This window comes from Oryzias melastigma, linkage group LG11 (assembly GCF_002922805.2).
Source record: "Oryzias melastigma strain HK-1 linkage group LG11, ASM292280v2, whole genome shotgun sequence".
NCBI classification, from domain to species: Eukaryota; Metazoa; Chordata; class Actinopteri; order Beloniformes; family Adrianichthyidae; genus Oryzias; species Oryzias melastigma.
The window spans coordinates 15,108,030-15,129,507 of record NC_050522.1 but is presented as its reverse complement, the minus strand read 5'-3'; the positions used below and the strand labels follow the sequence as shown (position 1 = coordinate 15,129,507).

Below are 21,478 nucleotides of genomic sequence, written 5' to 3'. Positions count from 1 at the left end.
TCAAACACGAGCCTGCACTGGTGGAGAAACTGTTTGCAGAGTCCAGGTTCTCCTGAGTACCTGTGCGGAGTGGGGATGAAGGGCTCGCTGGGCTGCGAGGCAGGAGCTAGAGGAGGAGCTGGACTTGGAGCTGGGTTGAGGTCCACGGAAGGAGCTTGGCCTGAAGGCGTTAGGGAGTCGAGTTGGGAGGAAACCACGTCCAGACGACCGCCGAGCCGGTTCACTCCGGTGGAGAGATGTTGGAGGGAAGACATGATCTCCTGAAGAGCTCGGTCATGCTGTCCCATAAGAGCCCCTTGGGAAGTGATGGCTTGCTTCACCTTGTCTAGCTCTGCGGGATCCATTGTGGCCAGGTTATTCTGTCAGGGTTTGTAGACAGATCCCAACGCAGAGCCAGACTGGGTGTTAATTCAGAGAAGATTTATTTGATGGAAACAGCAACAAAGTACAAAAACACAAAACCAAATAAAGTAAACCCCAAACCATAACACTTGTTTACCCTCCGTTTAGAGGGTTGGATTTATAAATACATTTCCCGGACACAACTAGCACTTAAACTGCCCCTTCAAATGGAGGAAAAAGAAGAAGGGAAGAATCTGGATTGGGCCTAACTATTAGAAATGTAGGAAGTGTAGTTTGAGTCACCATCTTACAGGCACTTATCTGCATACCCAGTACGTGGACCATACTTTAGCGCAGCGTAAAGGCACCATAGTCGTCATATATTGACGTTTGGTTAAGGACCCCTCTTATGTTGTGGATGTCTCCAACTTTTCATTTTTTGATGTGCTGGCTGTTCATAAAATTAAGGGTCTGCAACTCTCGGGACGCAGTACCAGATGCAGTACTGCATGTGCACTGGCTCTTGGGACGTATCCAGTACTGGTACCCTAATCCAGTACCGGTAACCTAACCTTAACCCAGTACTGGTTCAAGTCTGCTTTGCGCCCGGTACCACGTCTGGTACCAGTGCAGGTTTGCTAATGCATCTGGTTTGGTGTCGGGTTAGGGTACCGGTACCAGGTTTGGCTATCGGTGCACTATGCATCGCGGTACTGGACCGGTTCTGGTTCGGGGCCCGGAGGTTGGGTACCCGTGATTTAATGGGAACAACCAGTGCATCGAAAAACGACGACTTGGGAATACCCAAAACGTCAAAAAGTGACACGGAGGGGTCCTTAACCAAACATCACTTTATGATGACTTGGGAGTGAGAATGTCTTGGCGTGGTACGTTTTGGTAATCTACCTCAAAAGAGAAAGAAATAACATGGGATCTGGGCAAAAACATGCTTTAACATGCTTTGATTTAAATATATACATTTTAAAGGAGAACATTTTGGGGTTTTATGTCAAAACTGCAGTTTTTGCTCTCATTTTAGAGCCAATTTCGCCAACAGGTTGATGTCCTTCAGGGAAAGATGCGAGCATGAAAAAATGCTGCATTCATGTGATGTTGGAAAAATGACGGGCTGACTCAAAAAACAAACATGAAAACAACCAATCTTTTACCATCACGTAAGTGCAGAATAACTTTTTACACCAAGGTAACGGTCATTTATTTAGAGTGTACCATCTATGGCAGGGGTAGGGAACCCTGGAACCCCAGGTAATTGACATGGGGAGGGACTCAAACAATTACCTGGTTCAGGTGTGTCCAGCCAATAAGAACATGCCAGAGCAGGGTATATTGGAAAACATGCAGGAAGGTGGCTCTCGAGGACCAGGGTTCCCTACCCCTGATCTACGGGGACACCAGGATCACAGGGAAAATAAAACATTGTCAAGGAATAACAATGTAATTTATTCCAGTTTAGTAACTGGAATAAATTATCAATACTCCTGTATGATTAGTATTCAAATAATTGGTACTTCCATCAATTAAAGGGGACGCCATCCATTCGTCACTAACAAATCTAAGTCCCGGATTGGTCAAAACTCAACCTGGTTTAACTTGTTTGTGTTCTATGGCGTTTTGTACATAGAGTCAGAAAATTGTATTAAAAAAGTTTGTAGCTATGCAAGAATGCAAGAGTTTTGAACACGGAAGCCCGAAATGCACAAATATGTACGTTTGCATAGACTTTCATTAAAAGTGGTTGCTTGAACGCCCATCGCTGAGGTCAGTGTGTGAAATAGCTTAAGATGCAGCCATTCCTATGACTCTCCAGGGGCCGGACAACAAAATACTCTGTACAGGTCAACCCCCATATGGGTTCCAATCACTAAGACTTTACTTCAACACAAACAAATCCATCTCAAATTATTTTCTTTTTCAAATGCAGCATAAATATTACATTTAAAACCCCTGGTTTCAAATAAACTAAAACTCTTGTCTGTGAAGATGCTCGTGGGTGATCTATTCTCTACAGAGCTTTCACTGCAACAAACAGCACAAATTTTAACATATCAGAAGACATTTCCATCAACAGCAAAGATAAAAAAAAAACTGTCAGTTGATGTTTCAGCTATGATGCTGTGGAGCGCTAAATAGATGTTCAACTTTTACACTTCTTTTCTTTGTCAAAGTGTTAAGCTTGAAGTGACAAAACAAACTTTTAAACAAAAAAAACTGTATTGAGAAAAAATGTCTTTGAGCTACAAAATAGAAAAACACTTGTCATGTTGTGTGAAAGGCTGCACTTCTGTGTTTTTTCACGTCTTTAACATAAATATTAGCGGACCGGGACCTGCGCTCATGCTTTTTGGGCTTGCATCCAAACGATCTGTGCGTGCACACAGAAACGAAGAGCAGACGCCACCCCAACGCTTTGGATTGATTTGTTTCACTGCCTCCTCTTTGCTGCAGCGTCTTCAAAGTATACTCCGAGCTTAAAGCCAAACAAGTCCAGGGAGCAGCCTGCCGGCAAACAAACTTAGATAGCAGAGGGGAGGTGTGAGGTTGGAGCTTTGGGAGCGCAGTGAGGTACAGGGGGGGGAGTTATTTACCTCTGTTCTCCTGGGGCACTGCTTCAGGGCTCTGCGGGGAGAAGGGGGCAGGTCTTTCTGGCTGAGTTGTGGAGAATATGGGGTTAAAAAAAAAGCATCGCTTTCTGCAAGTACTCGGTTACAGTGATGATCAATAAAATATGAGAAAAACTACTCAAACCCAAATCAGATGTTTTTGCTTATTTGACAATGAAAAGACAAGAAATCTCTAAAAATCAATGTTAAAATACATCTTTATATTTTTGTCACATGCTCTAAAATCTGTAGAAAATGCAAAAAGATGTTTCTGCGGTTCAAAAAGGTCATCGACTGTCGTTTTGTTTGCCCCACAGAAACACCCAAACTCAGCAGAGTAAGAATGGAAAAAAAAAACTCCTGCAAGAGCTCGGCCCACACCTCTGATAACCCAGCTCGCGCTCCCTGCAGCTCCTTCCTCCCTCTCAAACGCACACACACATGCTCACACACACCAAAGGGCAGCCCAGATAAAGAGAGGGGGCAGCACAGGGGTGAGAGGGCAACAGAAAAAGGAGAGTGGGGGAATAAAAAATACACGCTTGACTAATTCTTGCATTCAGTTCTTGCCCCTCCCTCTCCTCAACCATGTGTGTCCTTGACATTTTTGGATTATGTTGGAGATGAATGAAAGTAACAACAATGCAAACCTATGGAGGGAGGAACTCACATAACACAGGCTTTTTATGTATTCATAATTATAGATATGGATGGCAACCAAAATAATATTAAAAAACCCTATATGTTCTGTTTCTGCATCAGTATGTTCCCATTTGTGTCCGACATCGGCCCCAGCAGTGGCAGCAAGGAGGGAATTTCTGCTCTAAACTGCCTGCTGGTTATTTAAAGGCCTTGGGGCCTGCGCTAGATTGATGTTGTTTTCTTTCAATCAAGCAGCCGTGTGGGACGCGCTCACGCTGCAGTCTGCACACATAAACAACCTTTACTGCTCTTCTTAGTAGGAAGACAGACTCCACGTCTGTCTGTCTCACTTTTTCCACTGGCCTCTAAAGCTTTATCTAAAACTGTTATTTTATATATATGAAACAGAACAAACTTACTAGACAAATGTTCGTTTCCTCAACAGGCTGAGGCAAAGAATTTAACAAAGTTATGATCTGCACCATATCAAAAGTGCAGTCTGTGCAGCAAAAAAGAAGTTTATTCTCTATACTTTAAAAGAAAGTTTCTAATCTGCATAAAGAAATAATGGATGTTTGAACGCATGAAAATGAGGCCTAAAGTGTATCAGGGGGACTTTGCTCCGCCCACTCCAACAGGAAAAGGGAGGATTGGAAGTAGTTTATTTCAAGCAATCAAAACAAAAAATACTTTAAAAAAAAGAAAGCCGCAGGAGGATATTCCCACCCCTATTGTGCTCACGTTATTAATTAATTGCTCGAAAGGAAGTGGGAGGAGACGAAAATGTATAATCCCACCCCCCTTAAATGCTTCATTTAACTTATTTTTTTACAGTTATCATAATCAAGTTCATAACTTCTAATAAAAGGCTTTACAATATTCAAGAAAACATTCATATGAAAGGTCAATATCAAAAAACTGTCATGAGTGACTGAGACAAAGTGTTTACTTTAGTGTTTACCCATATGTCCAGATGTCTGTCAATCACAAAACCACGGGCTCCTATTAATGCACATTTGTTTTGATACAGTTTTTTAAACTACTTTAAAACCCTTTTAATAACTTCAAAGATTTTTTTCTATTCAAATTTTGACTTTTTAACTTCAATCAGTAAAAATTTGCTTTAGTTGAAAACCAGCCTCCAGTGGTCATTTGTGGAACTGCAACAGTATTTTGGGTTCAGTGGAACAACACTAGGTAGAAATTGTAAAAAGTCCAAAGTGTGCTTATTTTTTAATCATTATTATTATTTTAATTAAGTTCAGCTTTAACCATCTATCAAAACTCCACACGCTGAAATGTCACACATTAGGTAAATCTGGTCAATCTGAGCAAAAATCCCCTGCTATGCCGTGAGTGTGTTCGTCCTTGTGTAAAAACACATTTTTTTTGTACATATTGACCCAAAGTCAAAGTGTGAACTCCAAAACTCACAGATATTCAGGTGAAAGGCATAGAAGCCTGTCTGCAGGCTAAATCGTTCACCATCGTGGACCGCTTCTATCAAGCCGATAAACTTTAAAAGAATGTTTCTTTTCTCAATATAGACTCCCCCACAGGACTGTTGCATCTGTAATTTCTCTGAGCTATGAGAGAGCATCCAACAAATTGTGCACATCTATCCTCTGAAGAACCCCAAAACTGTGCAAATGAAAGATTTTAGCCTATAGTTTCTTTGGAACAGAAATCGATAGAATCTGAAGTCTCATCGTAGAGGATTTATACAGAAAAATACTCAAAAGAAACACTAGAGACCAAACATCAAAGATTGGTTGGAGCTTTACTGTGCATGAATGAGGCTCTGACTTGGGCAGGAAATAAACCAGATTATCTTCTGTGAGCAGAAAACGGTCTAAATGTGCGACTTGAGTTTCCACACATCTATTCTGATCAAGGGCTATAAGCTTGACAGCTAAATGAGACGAAACTTAAAAACAGTTTGAAGGCCAAAGTTAAAGTTACAGTCTGCTAAGTTGAAAACACAGTCCAGCACATACATTCCCCTGTGTAGCATTCAAAATAATTATATACTGTACTATAAGGTGCAATTAAAAGCCTTAATTTTATTTAAAAAAAGAAAAAAACAATGGTGCGCCTTATAATCTGGAGCGTTTTATATATTGATTCATTCTGACTCTGTTTACTGATGTTGAAGTGATTTTGAGAGGTACGTGCTGATCTGTTAAAATGTTGGGTTGTTTTTGGTGAATACGCTAACGTGTCTAACATGTCACGGTAATCGACTGTGTTTTTTTTACATGCATTTACAGTGTTGGGAGTTTGCATAGTCACTGTAACATTTATTTTACTGGTATCAGTTTGTGGGTTTTTTTTTGTTGCAAACAAGGCTGGGTTTTATTGTGAATATGCTAACGTGGCTAACATGTAGCAGTGCTGGATTGTTTTTCTTTTATCTTATATTAACAAGGTTGGGAGTTATCATAGTCCCAGTAACATTCATTTTATATGTATCATTTGTTTTTTATGAATCACAATGACCAGTCTTTGTTTTTTTTCACATGCTACTACCTTGGTTTGGAGTTAGCATAGTCACAGTAATGTTTATTGTAGTGTTATTAGTCTATTTTTTACGTGTTACAAAGTGTTGGGTTTCATTGTAAATATACTAATGTGGCTAATGCAGCTAACATGTAGCGGTGTTGGACTGTTTGTTCTTTACATGTTACTAACAAGGTTGGGAGTTAGCATAGTCATAGTAACATTTTTTTTTTGCTATCAGGTGTTTTTTACGAGTTGAAAACAAGATTGGGTGTTATGATACTTAAGCTAGCACAGCTAATTTGTAGCTGTGTCTGTCTTTGTTTTCTTTTACATTTTACTAACTAGGTTATGAGTTAGCATGGTCACAGTTAGCATTATCAATCTGTTTTTTTACGAGTTGCAAACAAAATGTTGGGTTTCACTGTGAATATGCTAACGGGGCTATTGTGGCTAACATGTAGCGGTGTTGGGCTGTTTTTTTACATGCTACTAACAACGTTGGGAATTAGCATAGTCCCAGTAAATTTTGTTTTAGTATCATTCTGTTTTTTGCGAGTTGCAAACTTGGTTGGGTGTTGTCATAATTAAGCTAGTGCAACTAATTGGTAGCTGCGACGGTATTTGTTTTCTTTTACTTGTTACTAACTAGATTTGTAGTTAGCGTGGTCACAGTAATGTTTATTTTTATGTATCAGTCTGCTTTTTTGTGTTTCGAACGCGTCTGGAAATACGCTACCGCTGAAGGCTTCTAATGTGGCCACTGTGTGGTGCATTACAAACTAGAAGTAACGTTACTGTGAGTTAATAAAGTCTAACTGTTGGATTTATCTCTGACTCCTTGGTCTCGCTTAATGCGCCTTATAATTTGGTGCACTTTATAAATTACATAATTTCAAAAATAGACCATTTATTGATACCTTATAATCCATTGTGCCCTTTAGTGCAAAAGATAAAGCAACTTTTTCCCCAAAACTACTTTGGACTGACCATAAAAGCTGGTTATAAAGTATAATGGACTGAAAAAAAACATATTTATGTAGTCATGACAATGGAACGCCTTTTTATCTAACAAAAAGGCTAGATTTTAGATTTGTTTGGATTATTCTTATCACTCTTTCTAAAGTTTGCATCAGTACATTGAGCTATCTTCACTGTGAAAGTGACTCAGCAGCTGAGATGCTGACTCTGCTCCTCTGCATGTCTCACAAACTGCTTTCTCCTTGTCACACTGAGTCACAACACACAGTCTGTCTGACAAAAAAAAATAAAAGAACTGTGTCAGACATCAGTGACAGCGATGGCTCAGCTTGGTACAGGCTAAGAAACAGTCACTGATGCAGCAAAAACATCTTTATCAAGAGACAAAACCTGATTTGTCGAAACGCTAAAAAATTACTTTTTTGACCAGATAGCTGTGGTGTGTGCATAGATTAAACAATATTTTTTTTATTTACATTTTTTAGATAAATAAATAGGTATTGTGTAAAAGAATGTCTCAAATATTTGATTTGAAGATGTTAACATGTATTATTCTTTACAGCCCCTCTTCCATTATCTTTTGATCTATTGTAAAAGCGTTCCCAGTGGTCTTTTAATTATTATTATTTTAGCCAAAATCTAAAAATCTGTGTTGTTTTCTAGGACATAGAGTCTGCAGAGCAGCAGACTGGCAGTAGTTCATTAGAAATCCATCTCTGAGTTGTGGGCAGTACTGTTGTTGCAGAGCAACCCCGCCCCTATTCCCCTCCCCATTGGTGGGAGTTTGAAGCATGGAGCTTTGGCTCTCCATTGTATTTTTTACATCATAAATAAGCTCTTTTGAAAATGTCATTTTTTTCTCCTCCTGATTCACAAAGATTTAAATTTTAAAAAATACTTTTAAATCAAATTTGAGCTTAATTTTCCTTATAAATGCCCTCCATAATGAGAAAAATGCCGCAAAAAGATGTTAATAACACCAAAGCTATGATATTTACAAATTTAGTTGATTTTTTAATAGTATGCATTAATACAAAATATATATTATTTTTGCATTTTTTTTTTTCAAATCTCTTGTAGTTACAAAAGATTGAAGACAGAATGGAACTTTGAGGTCCACATAATGTGTAGTTTAATGACATGAATCTTTAGCCAGAAGATGATTTCACACAGAAACACCTCCTAACGTCTCACACAAACTTAAATATGAACAGTTGCATTCCTTATCCAAATGATCTGCAATAATAGAAAATGACTACAAATGCTCCTGATTTTTGGTGGAAGTGTTTAAAGACCTTTCCTGTGTTTTTAACATGTTCTTGTGGCAATTTTCTCACGATGGAGGACATATATAAAAACAGTTAAGCTTAATATTGCATTTGTGAGTAATTATTTATTCAAATGTCCTGGAAAACAACACAATTTTAATTATTTTTATGCTATTTTGGCTAAAAATTGCATCTAAAGAATACTGGAAAAGGCTTTTTTATTACAATAGATCAAAAGCTGACCGGCATAGGTCTTTAATGGTGATAGTTTGCTGCTAAATAAAGTACAAAAGTATTCCCTCTTTTCCATTTTTTTCCATTTACATGCCGAGTGCATCAATGCAAAAAATAATAATGAACATTAACTGATCAGGGTGTAATTCAACTTCCCTGAACTTCTCTGTTCTAAAATACAAATACATCTCTAACTGCACGATGGGGAGACGGAATCTTCGAGATTTCATGCCACCCCCTGTTTTTCTTTGGAAAATCATTGGCGTGGTCATTAATGTAGACGGTGGCATTCAGGTGTGCAGAATGGCCCGCTTTACTTATACCACCAGGCTACTGGGCGGCTGGAATGACTTGATATGGACAGTCACCGCCCGGACACATTCACAGATCATCCAGTCAGCGCCACCAGTAGCCACCTGGCTGTTGTTCAATTTCTTGAAAATGTCATCCTGGTCTCTCACTGGACTGCCACCACACAACCTCGAAATGTGTCACTGACTGATGTCAAAATCATCCGGTCACTGTAAAATTGTAACTTTTTCTCAGTCTCCACGGCCACTGCGTGGCAAGTAAAACTTGCGTTTAGGTCGCCATACTTAGGCATTATGGGATATGTGACCGTAGCCTTACTGTTGTGATTTCCTGCCAATAGGGTAACTGCAGCTGATACTAGAGAAGGCTGGTTAGTGTTTTCATAACAGCTGGAGTTCTTTTGGAGCCACAAAACTAAAAGTCTAAAGGAGGTCATTTCAGCCTGGTGGAAAACAACAAAACCAAATTTACAAAATGTGTTGGATGAAGTGGTTCAGGCGAGCGAGAACACACACACTCACGCTCCTTTGTCACTCTGAGCTGTTTTTCCTGCATTGACCAAAGCTATTGATAGATGGGAAGTAGGAAGGCCAAGTCGATAAACAAGAAGAGCTTTTTGCAGTGACTTGAAGCAAAAGTGTTTCCACATTCATTCCAGTTTTCTGTCTGCATTCTTGCATCCACCTGCATACGTTGGAGCCTAAAGTCGTTGCTGCGCGGGTGCACCGTCTCTCTCTTCTTGTCTTTCCTCTGGACGTGCAGATCAGACTTGTTAATGTTTAATGCGCTCTCTCAGGAAGCAGACACGCTCGGTGAGGCCTGCAGGCGCACACACACAAACCACTTCTACATCCCCCTAGCGACGCCACCCTCATTACCAGCCTGAGGTTTGACCTTTCACCCCTCGACCAGATGGCTGATGTTTTAAGTCTGAAGGCAGAATAAGCAAACCAGTAGTGGCTCAGTTTTTGTCTGAAGTAGAAAAGTGCGTTGGAGGACGGTGGAGGTGTTTGTCAACGGGATCAGAGGGAACTGTTGCTGAATCAGGCAGGAACACCGGAATTCTCTATTCCTAAAAGTAAACAACGATGAAGCATTTCTGCCTCCTTAAGTCTTTATTTTATCTAACCTACACTAGGACTGATCTGCTTGTGCAAAAACGTCTCTGCTCTCTTACTGACCTGTAAGCTTTGGTGACACTGTGACAAAGTCCAGATCAAGCTGCAGGCCTCTCCCACTTCGCACATCAAAAGATTCTCACAAAGTCTCAGTGAGACAGAAAGTGAGCAGGCCGCTAGTCTGAGAGGTGGCGTGGTTGGGAGGATGTGTATGTGCAGTGAAACAGACAATGAATGAAGGCAGGCCTGTGTACGTGCCAGAGCACATGTATGTCTGCAAGGGCTGGTATGACGATGGCACCCTCAGGTGGTAGCAACTTTACTACGTGTGTTGGAGTTTTTTTTTGTTTTTGTATGTTTGACCCAATAAAATGTGATTAAAGGTGTGTCTAAAGATGTCCTCTGAAACCACTTTCATCTGGAGGGTTCTCCCTGGCGATTTTCTGATGATGGAAGACATAAATAAAGAAAATTAAGCATAAAATTGCATTTCTGAGTTTTTTGTTTTTTTTTTTTAATATTCGAATCGTTGTTAATCAGGAGCAGACCAAAAAAAAGCTGTTTAAAAAATAATGTATTTTTGATTTAGAAAGTACGCCAAGCGGGCCACAAGCGCCTTGATTGAAGCTCTTAGTAAAGGTGAGGGGAAGAGGGCCGGGGTTGCTCCATGCTAACAGTCCCGCCCACAACTCAATTTCTTATTAACTGCTGCTGCTCCGCAGAAACTATGTCCTAAAAAAACGACATATATTTTTCAAATTTTGGCTAAAAATGACATAATTATAATTTCTAAAAACCACTTGGTATGCTTTAACAATAAATCAAAAGAAGACTGAAATGGAACTTTAAACAAATCCTTATGAATGCAAATGAAAAATCTAAGTAATTAAAATAAATGTAAACTTTAAATACAAGAAGATCTGAAAAACTTTCATGAATGAAACATGTAAATGCACTGCTATGACACCAATAAAGTCCTTCAATGTACAGCTAGTTTGTATGACGGAGTATTAGGGCCACAAAAAAAACCTCAGTAAATTTAAAATCCCCCATGACAATTTTCATTAAAAAAAAACGTTCCCAGTAGTGTTTTGATTATGATTATAACGTTCTTAACCAAAATCCCACAGCCTAAATATCTTAAAAAGCCATTTTTCATGTTGATCTGAAGTCTGTGTTTGCAAAATATCCTCTGAGGGGGCGTGGCTTTTGGAGCTGAGCTGAGTAGCTCCGCCCCTGATCCCCCCTGTCTGATTATGCTAGCTCTGTATGTGTAAAGTTAATGCAAACTTGAGTAGAAGTCCAAAATTCTGCTTTTCACACGATTGCATAGACTTTTCATTGAAAGTGGCCACTTGAATGCTCGCCATCGCAGCCGGTGTGTGAGCACCTTGTGTCTCGCTAGCCCAAATCTTCACCGCTACTTCATAAAAATGTCAATCAATATCAGTAATGTCCAGCCGTAATATTTTGAGCCAGAAGTCAGCTTGGACCAGGAAATGAAGAGCTTTGTGGACCGAACTTATTACAAAAGTCAGATTCTTTCTCCTTTCAGTTCACCAAAGACTCTTTTAGCTAATTATCGAATAAGGATGTAACGGTTCTTCATGAATGATTAAAACTTGTCAAAATGTTCATCAGTGCAGACAATTTAAAAAATCAGTTTGTCTTGGCCTGTACCTTAATTTAAAAAAATGCAGGGCAGAGGACATTTTTCCATGCAGGCTCGCTGCGTGCTTTTCATCTGCGCCCCCCTCCTAGGAAATTCCCGCAGCTCAATCAAGTCAGTCCCTCCAGGATTTCGCAATGTTGCGATTGCAACTATTAACACAAATTCAAGCAAAGCCGAGATATGTTGCTCACCCTGCAACGTTATTTGCATCGAAACGTTACTGTCACAATCTACCGTGACAGCAGTCATGGGTGATGACGCAGCTTAGCGACTGTTTCCCTTCTGACTCCTTCCCAGCCCGGGAGCTCTGCTCTTTTTCATCAACCCTCTTGATCTCTCTCTCTGCGAGCTGCGCGTGAACAGTAATTTGCACTGAATGCGCGAGTGCGGAGTGGGGGCGTTGCGCTGAGCGGGTGCAGAGCGGTCCATCACACGTGGAGCCCAACATGAACCGAGTATGAAAGGATTTATGATCATTTCAGTATTATGTATAATTGTTTATTTGTATTGAATTCTTTCTGTTAGTAGGAAAACAGACAGTCAAATGTAAGGGGCAAAAAGAAAACATACTTGACCTTAAAATACCTTTAATTCATTGTGTTGAGAAAAAAAAAATAGGAAAAAATCGGAATTGTGACTTTAAAACTGTGAATCAAATTGAATCCTGGCTTGACTGAATCATTAAATCCCTATTATTGAATATTTATTGACGTTGCTGTGACTAATACATTCAATTCATTGGTTTCTCAGAGCAGAGTCCTTGGGAAAACATCAAAATGCTCTTTGGTCATATGAGCCGCCGTTCACATTTCCGTGGTCACATCAAGAAGCTCCGTGGAGTCTGGTGGAGATTTTCTAGCATTCTCAGTCCTGCTACCGTAAGTATTGGATGAAACTCACAAAAAAATCCAGTGACGGCTGATTTGACCACAGAAATGCGAACATCATTTGACCCCAGTCAATGCGAAGACGCCATCTTCTCTTAGCCGCCACTTGAGCTAGACAAGCTAGCCGGGAGAAAAGAAGAAGACTCATTAATTCAAACAGAGCCTGTCTGTGACAGTTTGATTGACAGATTTAAAAGGAGAAATACTTGAAAACGCAAAAACAAAATATCTTATTACATTTGTTCTCTTTCATTTTAAAAATGCCCCACAGACATGTTAAAAACTCTAAAAACAGGATTTCCTTCGAAGGGGGAAGAGATTTAAAGTTGTAAATTTTATGACTTTAAATCTTCTAAAATTACATTTTTTTCTCATACATTTTTGACTTTATCCTCATAAATTTACAATTTTTTTCTTGTAAATTTACAATTTTTTTTCTTGTAAATTCATGACTTTTTTTCTCGTAAATGTTTGACTTTTTTCTCGTTAATGTACGATCTTTTTATCTCCTTAATTTAGGATTTTTTTCTTCTGGATTCGCCCCTTTTTTCTCTTAAATGTATGACTTCTTTCTTGTAAATTTACAAGATTTAAAGCAATAAATTTACGACTTTAAAATAGGTAAATTTACAAAAATGTATGTAAGTCATACATTTAGCCTATGACTTTTAAAGTAAATATATGACTTTATTCTCGTAAAAGTTACAACTTTTTTCTTATAACTTCGAGAGATTTAAAGAAATATAAAAAAAAACAAAACATTTTTTTTGTTTGTAAACTGGCCCTAATACTCCATCGTAATTAAATTTATATTGGAAAATGTTTAATAAAACAGTCATAAATTAAACCCAAAACAATTTCTTTCTTGAACTATTTTGAAGCTAAGAGTTTGAAACAAATAGAGGACACAACAAATACTCAAAAATAAAGATATTAGATTAAAACTCATCAGCACGGAAACAAAAACACCTTTCAAAACTGTTTATTCTGAGTAATTTGTTTCCCAGAGAAAGCCCACCAAAGAAAAACAAATTTTGTTCACTGATGTGATTTCTTCAAAGAACATTTCCTAAACACATCTGCACGGAAAGCCACGTGCATGGAGCGGCAAATAATAAAGCAAGTATAGCTGCAGGGAAAACAAAGTGGAATTGTTTTTATGACTCTCACACATTTTGCTGATCTCAAGGAAAAAAAAAAAGGTTCTCAGACAACCTTGAAGACAGAGTGTGACTCAGAAGTTATTATATTTGTGGAGCTCCAGCAACCTGAGGTCTGTCAGTGTTGGGTTTCTTCCTCGACGGAGCTTCTCCCTTGTAGGTTATTGATTTTTTTTGAAACGCTGAGCCTCCATGTTTGTTATTGAGGCCAACTATAGAACCAGAAAGTGTATATGAGCTCAGCAGCATCATTTTATTGCTCTTTTCTACTTTTTATTTACTTTCAAGTCCCATAGTTTCAAGCCCCCCCTCCACTTCCCATCATCCATCTGTTAACGCGCTCTCCTGCTAGCTTACAGCCCCAGTCTGACGTTAGCTGTGCAACAAAAATGGCGAGCAATTTCAGCCAGATGCCAAATACACAATTTTAAGCTAAATTTTCTAAATATATGTACTCAATCATCAGAAAAATGCCACCAAAAACGTGATTTTCATTGCAATGGGTCTTTAAATTAATATGAACAGAAGCTTCAGTAGAATTATGCTGCAGGACTACAGTAACTTATATGTAGCTTCCACTGAACCTGCGTTTCATTTTGTTCAGTCTGATTATGTTTCATGACTCAGCGTGATCCAAGGGAAATGCTTCATCTCTGCTTATGCCAAAGTACCACCGTGATGTCTGTTTAATATGACCTGAATTCCAGGACTTCTGTGTGTGTGTGTGTTCCTTCTCTCTTTAATCACAGAGTGAGTGGAGCAGAACGGGGCAAATAGATGAATCAGACGGCTTTCGTGCCGTTCTTCCGGCCTCAAACCTGGCACTCGTGCCATCTGAGTAACCGTCCCCGGATGTTTGTCTGTTCCTGTTAAGACGTTGGATCACTGAGAGTACGCCTTCATCTCCGTGTAGTCATCTCCTCTCTCTGTGCCGCAAAAAGGACCACCTCAAGAGTGGAGCTGGATTTAGGCTTGTAGCTGGATTAAACCACTGACCAAAATGAGCTCTGTGTGTAGCGTGAGGCCACGTTGATGCTGAAAGGAAAGTTGTTTCTTGACTGAGAGAGTTGATTTTCAAAACATTTTTGTATTCTTTTTTCTCGATTTCATTTCCACACTATAAATCACTTCCTTCTTTTCCTCCTTTGTTTTCACTTTTATGTCTTTTTCTGAATCATTGCTACACATTGTTGTCATAAAACGTCCTAAAAGTCAGAAACTGTCTTTCTATATCTACTTTTAGGCTCCAAAACTATTGCATTCATTACTAAAGTTAGTACAATATAAAATTGTTTGACTTTTATGTGAAGATAGTGGAAATATGACATAATATTAGTTCATTTGTCTATATAAGAACTGATAGCTGCAGTTGGGATTCAAACCAGGGCCTTCTCACGGTGAGGTGAGAGTGCTAACCACTGCACCACCATGCAGCCCACAGCTGATCCAGTAAGTTCAGTTCAATTTATATATGACAAGAAATGTTGTATTTGATATTGACAGGCTTGCTTTACAAGCTTTCTGTGAGTGACAAAGCCCTCTCCAAGATGGAAAGAGTAACTGATGCTATGTGAATTGTTGAGGTTTGCTGCCCTCTGCTGGTCAGATGGAAAATTACAATAGAAAACCGTTCACACACTGTATATAAGGTTTGAGTTTTTACTGTGTTTTCCTTTTTGACCAATTTTACTTTTTTTTCTAATTTACATACTTATGTTAAGGGTGTGTGATTATGTTATAGTCTTGAGGTTATCATAAATATTTGAGTTGTTTTTGTCTTTCCAAATTCAAACACCAAAGCAAAAAAGAACCGAGAGAATGTGAAAAAATACTTAACAGCCTCAGAAAGTGTTTGACACTTTTTCAGTTGTATTTGTGTCACACAAAGTAACATTTTTAAAGTTAACAGTCACATAAATGAGACTTTGTGGGAGATAAAGCCAAAGAGAGATGGCTGCTGTTCAAGTTTTAAACCATTGTGGGCGCTATTAGCCACACAACCCCTTCAAGTAATATCTTCTTTTTTCTCAGCACAGCTATTACTTATCTTAGAAACTATATCATTTTGAGTTATTATCTAGTTTTCATTTATGCTGCAATAGCTTAACCTCAAAAGTGGGAAACACAAACTCCACTCTGAGACTGACATTGAAGCTGTACAGTAGAAAGAGAAGCTTTTGTTCTGGATCCTAATAGTATTCTGTCTCTGACATCCCATTACTGCTAACTAAATCCATTTATTGTGTTGTTTGCATCGTGTTGGTTGGATGAAACAATAATTTGCTTTGTTAAAATTACTAAAGCAGTTTAAATAATACATAAAACGTATTTTATTTGGTCACTAAAACATACATCATAAATAAGTTGTTGCTCATTGAAAAACAGAGCACAATTAATAAGTGTTAAAATTGTTAAAAGGCTGTGAAAAATATCTATAGATATAAAAAAACACCACCATTGCATGGTTCAAGCAGTCTAGAAGAATTTCCCATTTAATTTAAACTTTTTTGCCATTCTGAATATAATAAATATATCAATACAATTGTAAAATGTGTCAAAAAATAAACTTTTTTAGGTTAGATCCTGTGTTCCCCTGTATGATCTGAAATGAAGTTGGAAGAAGTTTACCAGGGAAGTTAAACAGTTCATTTATTTAAGAATTTTATGGTGGTTTTCATCCTCATTTTTAATTCATAATTTAGTTTTAGAAGTGTACAACCAATTTAGAATATTAAGTTTGCTTTAAAAAATAAAGGAAAATGCTTAAACATTTTTATTTATTTTTCTGGTGCATTTTTTTCTTAGCTTATTGTTGCTAATTTATGTAGCTGCGTCATAGCAAACATACGTCATGACACTGTTAGTTCATTTCCCGTAATTCTATGTCTGTATCTAAATTAATTTTATAATTTTAATTTATTTGAGGTTCTATATAGTGCTTTTGGTTAGCTGTATCTACATTTTTAGTTTTCAGTACATATTTTCAACACAGCACTCGAACATTACTGGTGTGGCTATGTGGACGCTATGATTTACGAGCAGCTCTTGAATGCAACGTGATGCTTTTTTTCTGAGGAGGGCTGATGTCATTTCAAAACTTGCATTCTCAACTTAGCGCGGTCAGTCGCTTACCATCGTTTCCACGGCGCAGTCCTTCCTCGTGTTTAACGGGGCAGATTTGGTCCTTTAAAAAATAAAAATAAAAAAGGGATTTTGAACGAGAAGCTTTTAACAAAAACCCTCATCTCTGCAGGCGGGAGGAGGATATTTTCGGCAGGAGACAGAGAAACGGAGCCCCACTCGTTCACGGGCAGAGGCGGCTGAACTTTTTTTCCCCTTTTGGATTCTATTTAAACCACACGAAAATGAATCGGAGCTTTAATAAATCACAGCCTTTGCGACACATCGACTGCAACGCTGTGGAAGTGAAAAGCAAGGTGAGTGGGAGAGAACGGGAACTCACCCGGTGGGATTGGGAGCGAAAATAAAAAAGTTCTTGTTTGTCCTGTAACGGAGCTGCTGGAAAACTGCTCGCTGTCGTACATTTTTCTTTATGGAAACGGAGATGGTTTGGGTGTTTTTGTCACACATTTTTAGAGTTTTAGTCACTTTTATTATCTATATTATTTATTTTTTTCTTTTTACGTTCTAACAGCATGTTGTGCTGCTCCATGGGGGTGTAAAAACTTGTTTGACAGTTTTGCAGCAAATCCTCCAGTAATACGGCAATTTGACATGCTAAACCTCACAAGTTAGGATTTGTTGCTAGTTTAATCAAGTTAGTTCAATCGAATCAGTGTTAAGTTTGTCATTGTCAGTCTAAACTACTACAGTTGGATTATATATGAAATAATCCCAGTTATGTAATTGTCTGTAGTCGTTTGTGAAAGATCCACTTTGATTTTAGCTTAGCGTTATCAAAATAAAAGTCTAATTTTAGTTTTTTGAATCTTTTAAAACGATAACAGGAAGAAGAAACTTTATTTCCTGCCCCTTTTATATTATTTAATGAAAAAACAAATATTAATTAAAAAAAACTACTACTGTAAAATTATTACTTTTCAGAATAAATGTTTATTTTTATTAAATAATATACATTTTTCTATAAATTTCCTCTTTAATTCCATTTTTTTATTCTAATATTTTTGTTTAACTCAGTAGGACGACAGAGCTGCTTCTTGACAGCTAATTTTGATGTCTTAAAATCCTTTTTTATTTAGAGATGTTTTTACTTTTTCATTTTTCTCCAGACAGTTTTAGTGGGGTGCTGGGGTCATGACCTGACCTGCTCTGAGATGGTTAGCAGATGCTCTGATAGTCAGTTGACAACAAGCCACCCTAAAAACAGCCTGTTGGATATCTTGTCAAGCTAAGTTTTGATATCTTGTTAGGGAGTGAACCTGACAGAGATTTGTTTGTGGTTTTAACTTATTGCATTATTGCTGGGATTACTCACAAGTTAACTCATCCTTCACAATTATCGCACTTTCAGGTGTTTTTTATTTATTTTTTTGGTTCAGAATCTCACTTTATGTTTTTTTGTCACACCAAATTTTCATCCCAGTAGCAGGCATGCGGACACAAATCTGATGGTTAATGAAAGGAAATAAGTGGCGTGAATCCATTTGCAAAAGCACGTGGTTTTGTTATGATTGGCTTTTCCATTTATATGCGTTTGTCAATAGTATTATAATCCCTCATTACATTTATTTTACTCCCAACTATAAGAAACAAACATCCTTTAAAATATATAGTTTTCAATTTGCCATAAAAACAAGCTTTTTTATGTAAATATATATTTTTTATAAGCCGGCTTTAAGCTGGTATCTTATTTTTCTATTATCATAAAATGATTTTTTTTACACCCTGGAGGTCACAGTTTGCATTTGTCTGCACTAAAAACTCCATTGGTGGTGGGGAAAAACATTTAACAGCTAGAAGAGCTTCCATATTTTGGGTGGAACCACAAATAATAATTTTAAAGCATGAAAAGTTAACTATGAAGCCCCCTCAGTAAACCAGTTTCTGTTAAATCTGAGCTCATTTACAAAAAACTTGGCCAAATGCTGCCCTAGTTTTCCTAGTATAAGAGAACACAAATAAAAATGGAACTTATATCTGTGTTTCTCTTAATTATACATGAATTCTCTGTGGGAGTAGATTACAGGGACATCCCTCGACCTCCCATTTCCTTGCAACCTCCTGCAGCTCTTCTGGGAGGACATTAAGGCGTTCCTAAAAAAAAAAAGATAAAATCTTCTCAGTATCCAGACTCTTCCATGATGAAGCTTTCTCCCAGTGGAGGTTATTCAAAATAATTGTAATGAGACCAATGAAGAAAGAATTCTAGATATAAACTCATATATATATATATATATTTAATCTTATGGACTAAACTAACTCATAAGAGCGATCTCAACCACTTTTTGAAGAACTTTTGTTGTCCAGTTTGGAATGGAATGGATCATTTTTGCAGCAGGTTTCCAATTATGTTCTTTTAGGGTCTGGTTAAATATAGGGCGACAATGCATCACACCCACATATGTGTTTTCATCCTAAAATGTTGCTTTTCAAATACAAAAAAGAAAAAAAAATACTCAATTGCAGTCTCAGTATTCTGGAATTGGGCTTTTTGCTGCTAGATTACACAGAAGAGGTGATCCTTTCCTTTTTATTTTACTTTTTTGTTTGTTTTTGGGGATCGTACACCTCTACCTGTTAATGAGACTTTTCAGTCACTTATATCTGGTTTATGTATTGTTTCTATTTAAATATTGTTCTAATTAATTAAAAACCCATTGTCTTAAAACCCCAGTCTTAAATGTTTCATTTGAGCTAATCCAAAATAGTTTATTTCCCATTTAAATGGGCTAAAACCAAACGATTGTAGAGGAAGTACTAAAACCAAACTTTTCTCAACTTCACAGATTAAAAAAATCCCATTTGATCACAAAAACTGTGTGGATTCATCCATTGAAAAACACACTTTTCCCTGAAATAATTGTAGAGTCATTGGAAAAGTTGGAGGCTTTGTTCTCCTGATGCTCCCTCTCCATGGTTAACGTTTGCTTTTCCTTAAAGGAAACTCTCTCCATTGATAAGCTTATCAAGGATAACATTGGAGGTGTCTGGCTGCCTGTTGTGGAGCCTCAACCAAGACAGGTGCTGGTTTCTCTCACATGGGCTCTTATCACAGAGTATGCTGGGATGTCAGGGATTGGATGGAAGTCCCACCCCCGACACCACACTCTCTGTTAACCTTCCTTTCTTCCTCCGATCCTCTTTATCGATTTCAAAAGCCTTGAATTGAATTTAGATCAAAAACTTGTTGTGTTCTAGGACGTAGTTTCTGCAGAGCGGCAGTAGTTTTTGGGTGGGACTATTGGTGTGGAGTAACCCCGCCCCCTCTGCCCATCTGTTTACGTGCTCTCCCGCGGCTCACACCTCCAACCTAACATTAGTCATACTTCAAAAATGGCGAGCAATATTAGAGCTATCCAGCCGTGCAGATTGGCGCCAGCTCGAACGAGGAAAACAAAGACGTTCATGGATCTAGTTGTCTACAAGTGAGGAGCTTGTGGCACCTCCAAGATTTTTTCATCAACTCCAGATTCACGATTTGAATTAAGAAATACTCAAAAATGCATTTTTGAGCTTCTTTATACATGTCCCCAAAAGCCTCAAGAACACGTTAAAAACACTAAAACCACATTTGAGTGGATCTTGAACTTCTAAAACTCTTGGACCAAATCAGGATTCGTTTTCCTAAAATTCCCTCTGCTGATGTTCTGAACTTGATTCTGTAGGAAAGGGAAAAGCCCGTGTCAGCTAAAGAGATAAGGCTCCCTCTTTCCTTTTGTTCAGTTTTAAGGCTTCCGACATGTTTCAGCCTGTCAAAAGTCACTTTGCCCTAATAGGCCAGGAGGACGAGTGATGTCAGGTTTGTAGCGATTTATTCTTGGCATTGAAGCCTGGGTTTATTCCAACCGTGTCCAGACTTGCTCATACCCAGCGGCTGAGTTCTGCGTGTTAAAACATATTGTTCACACTTATCATCAAGTACAGTACGAGGAGAACTCTTGCAATCAGAGGAGTGACTAAAGCTAGTGATGCATGAATGTGTTATCTGGTCGTTCTGAAGCCATTTGCTCAGGTGTTACTGAGTAAATTACAGTCTAATCATCATTTGAGTTTTTTAAATTACTAAAAACTTCTTTGAAAGGCGGATGAAACTTGTTTGTCAGCGTCTGATCTCATTCTCCATTGACATTTTTATACGTGCTGGGGCGCCAACCTTTCAACACACTCCTAGCGTGAGCCCCTGCTCCCTTTTAGACAGTCTTCTAACACACTGCTCCTTAAATTTACTTCTCATCTTCTAAGTAGTGTTTCCCCCTCTCCATCTTCTTTCTTTATTGCTGTTCTCTATCTTTCCTCAGCTCCAACGTTAGCTAGATTCCTCTTTTCTTTCACTAATTGCGATTCTTCGTGCCAACATCCTGTTGTGTGAGTTTATGATGACGGTACCAAGCGACACTTTTAGGCCATAAATCACCTCTGGGATTCAAAGATGAGCTGCGGTGGTTGGCGGAGCTGCAGTAAGCTGTTGACGGCCACCATGACCTCCAGTCATTTGTGTGTCAGCGACCTCGACAGGAAAGCTCACACACAATTGTTCGTGGCCGGTATCTATTGTTCAAAGGGAGAAGAGTGACTACTGTCTTTTGTATTACAATCTAGCT

The 21,478-nt window shown here is 38.3% G+C and overlaps 1 protein-coding gene and 1 long non-coding RNA gene across 3 annotated transcripts in view; one reads left to right on the top strand and one right to left on the bottom strand.

The window, feature by feature from the left end:
* LOC118599345 overlaps positions 1 to 16,976 on the bottom strand; it is a 67,112-nt gene extending 50,136 nt beyond the window's left edge. The window contains exon 1 of one of the 2 annotated variants that reach the window (XR_004948649.1): positions 16,869 to 16,976. This is a non-coding gene — a long non-coding RNA (uncharacterized LOC118599345). The remainder of the gene's footprint in view (positions 1 to 16,868) is intronic. The other variant, XR_004948650.1, reaches the window with a different exon arrangement.
* pard6gb (par-6 family cell polarity regulator gamma b) overlaps positions 16,684 to 21,478 on the top strand; it is a 41,399-nt gene continuing 36,604 nt past the window's right edge. Inside the window, exon 1 of the mRNA XM_024294610.2 lies at positions 16,684 to 17,173. Coding sequence (XP_024150378.1) covers positions 17,102 to 17,173 — 72 coding nt within the window. The 5' untranslated portion in view covers positions 16,684 to 17,101. The remainder of the gene's footprint in view (positions 17,174 to 21,478) is intronic.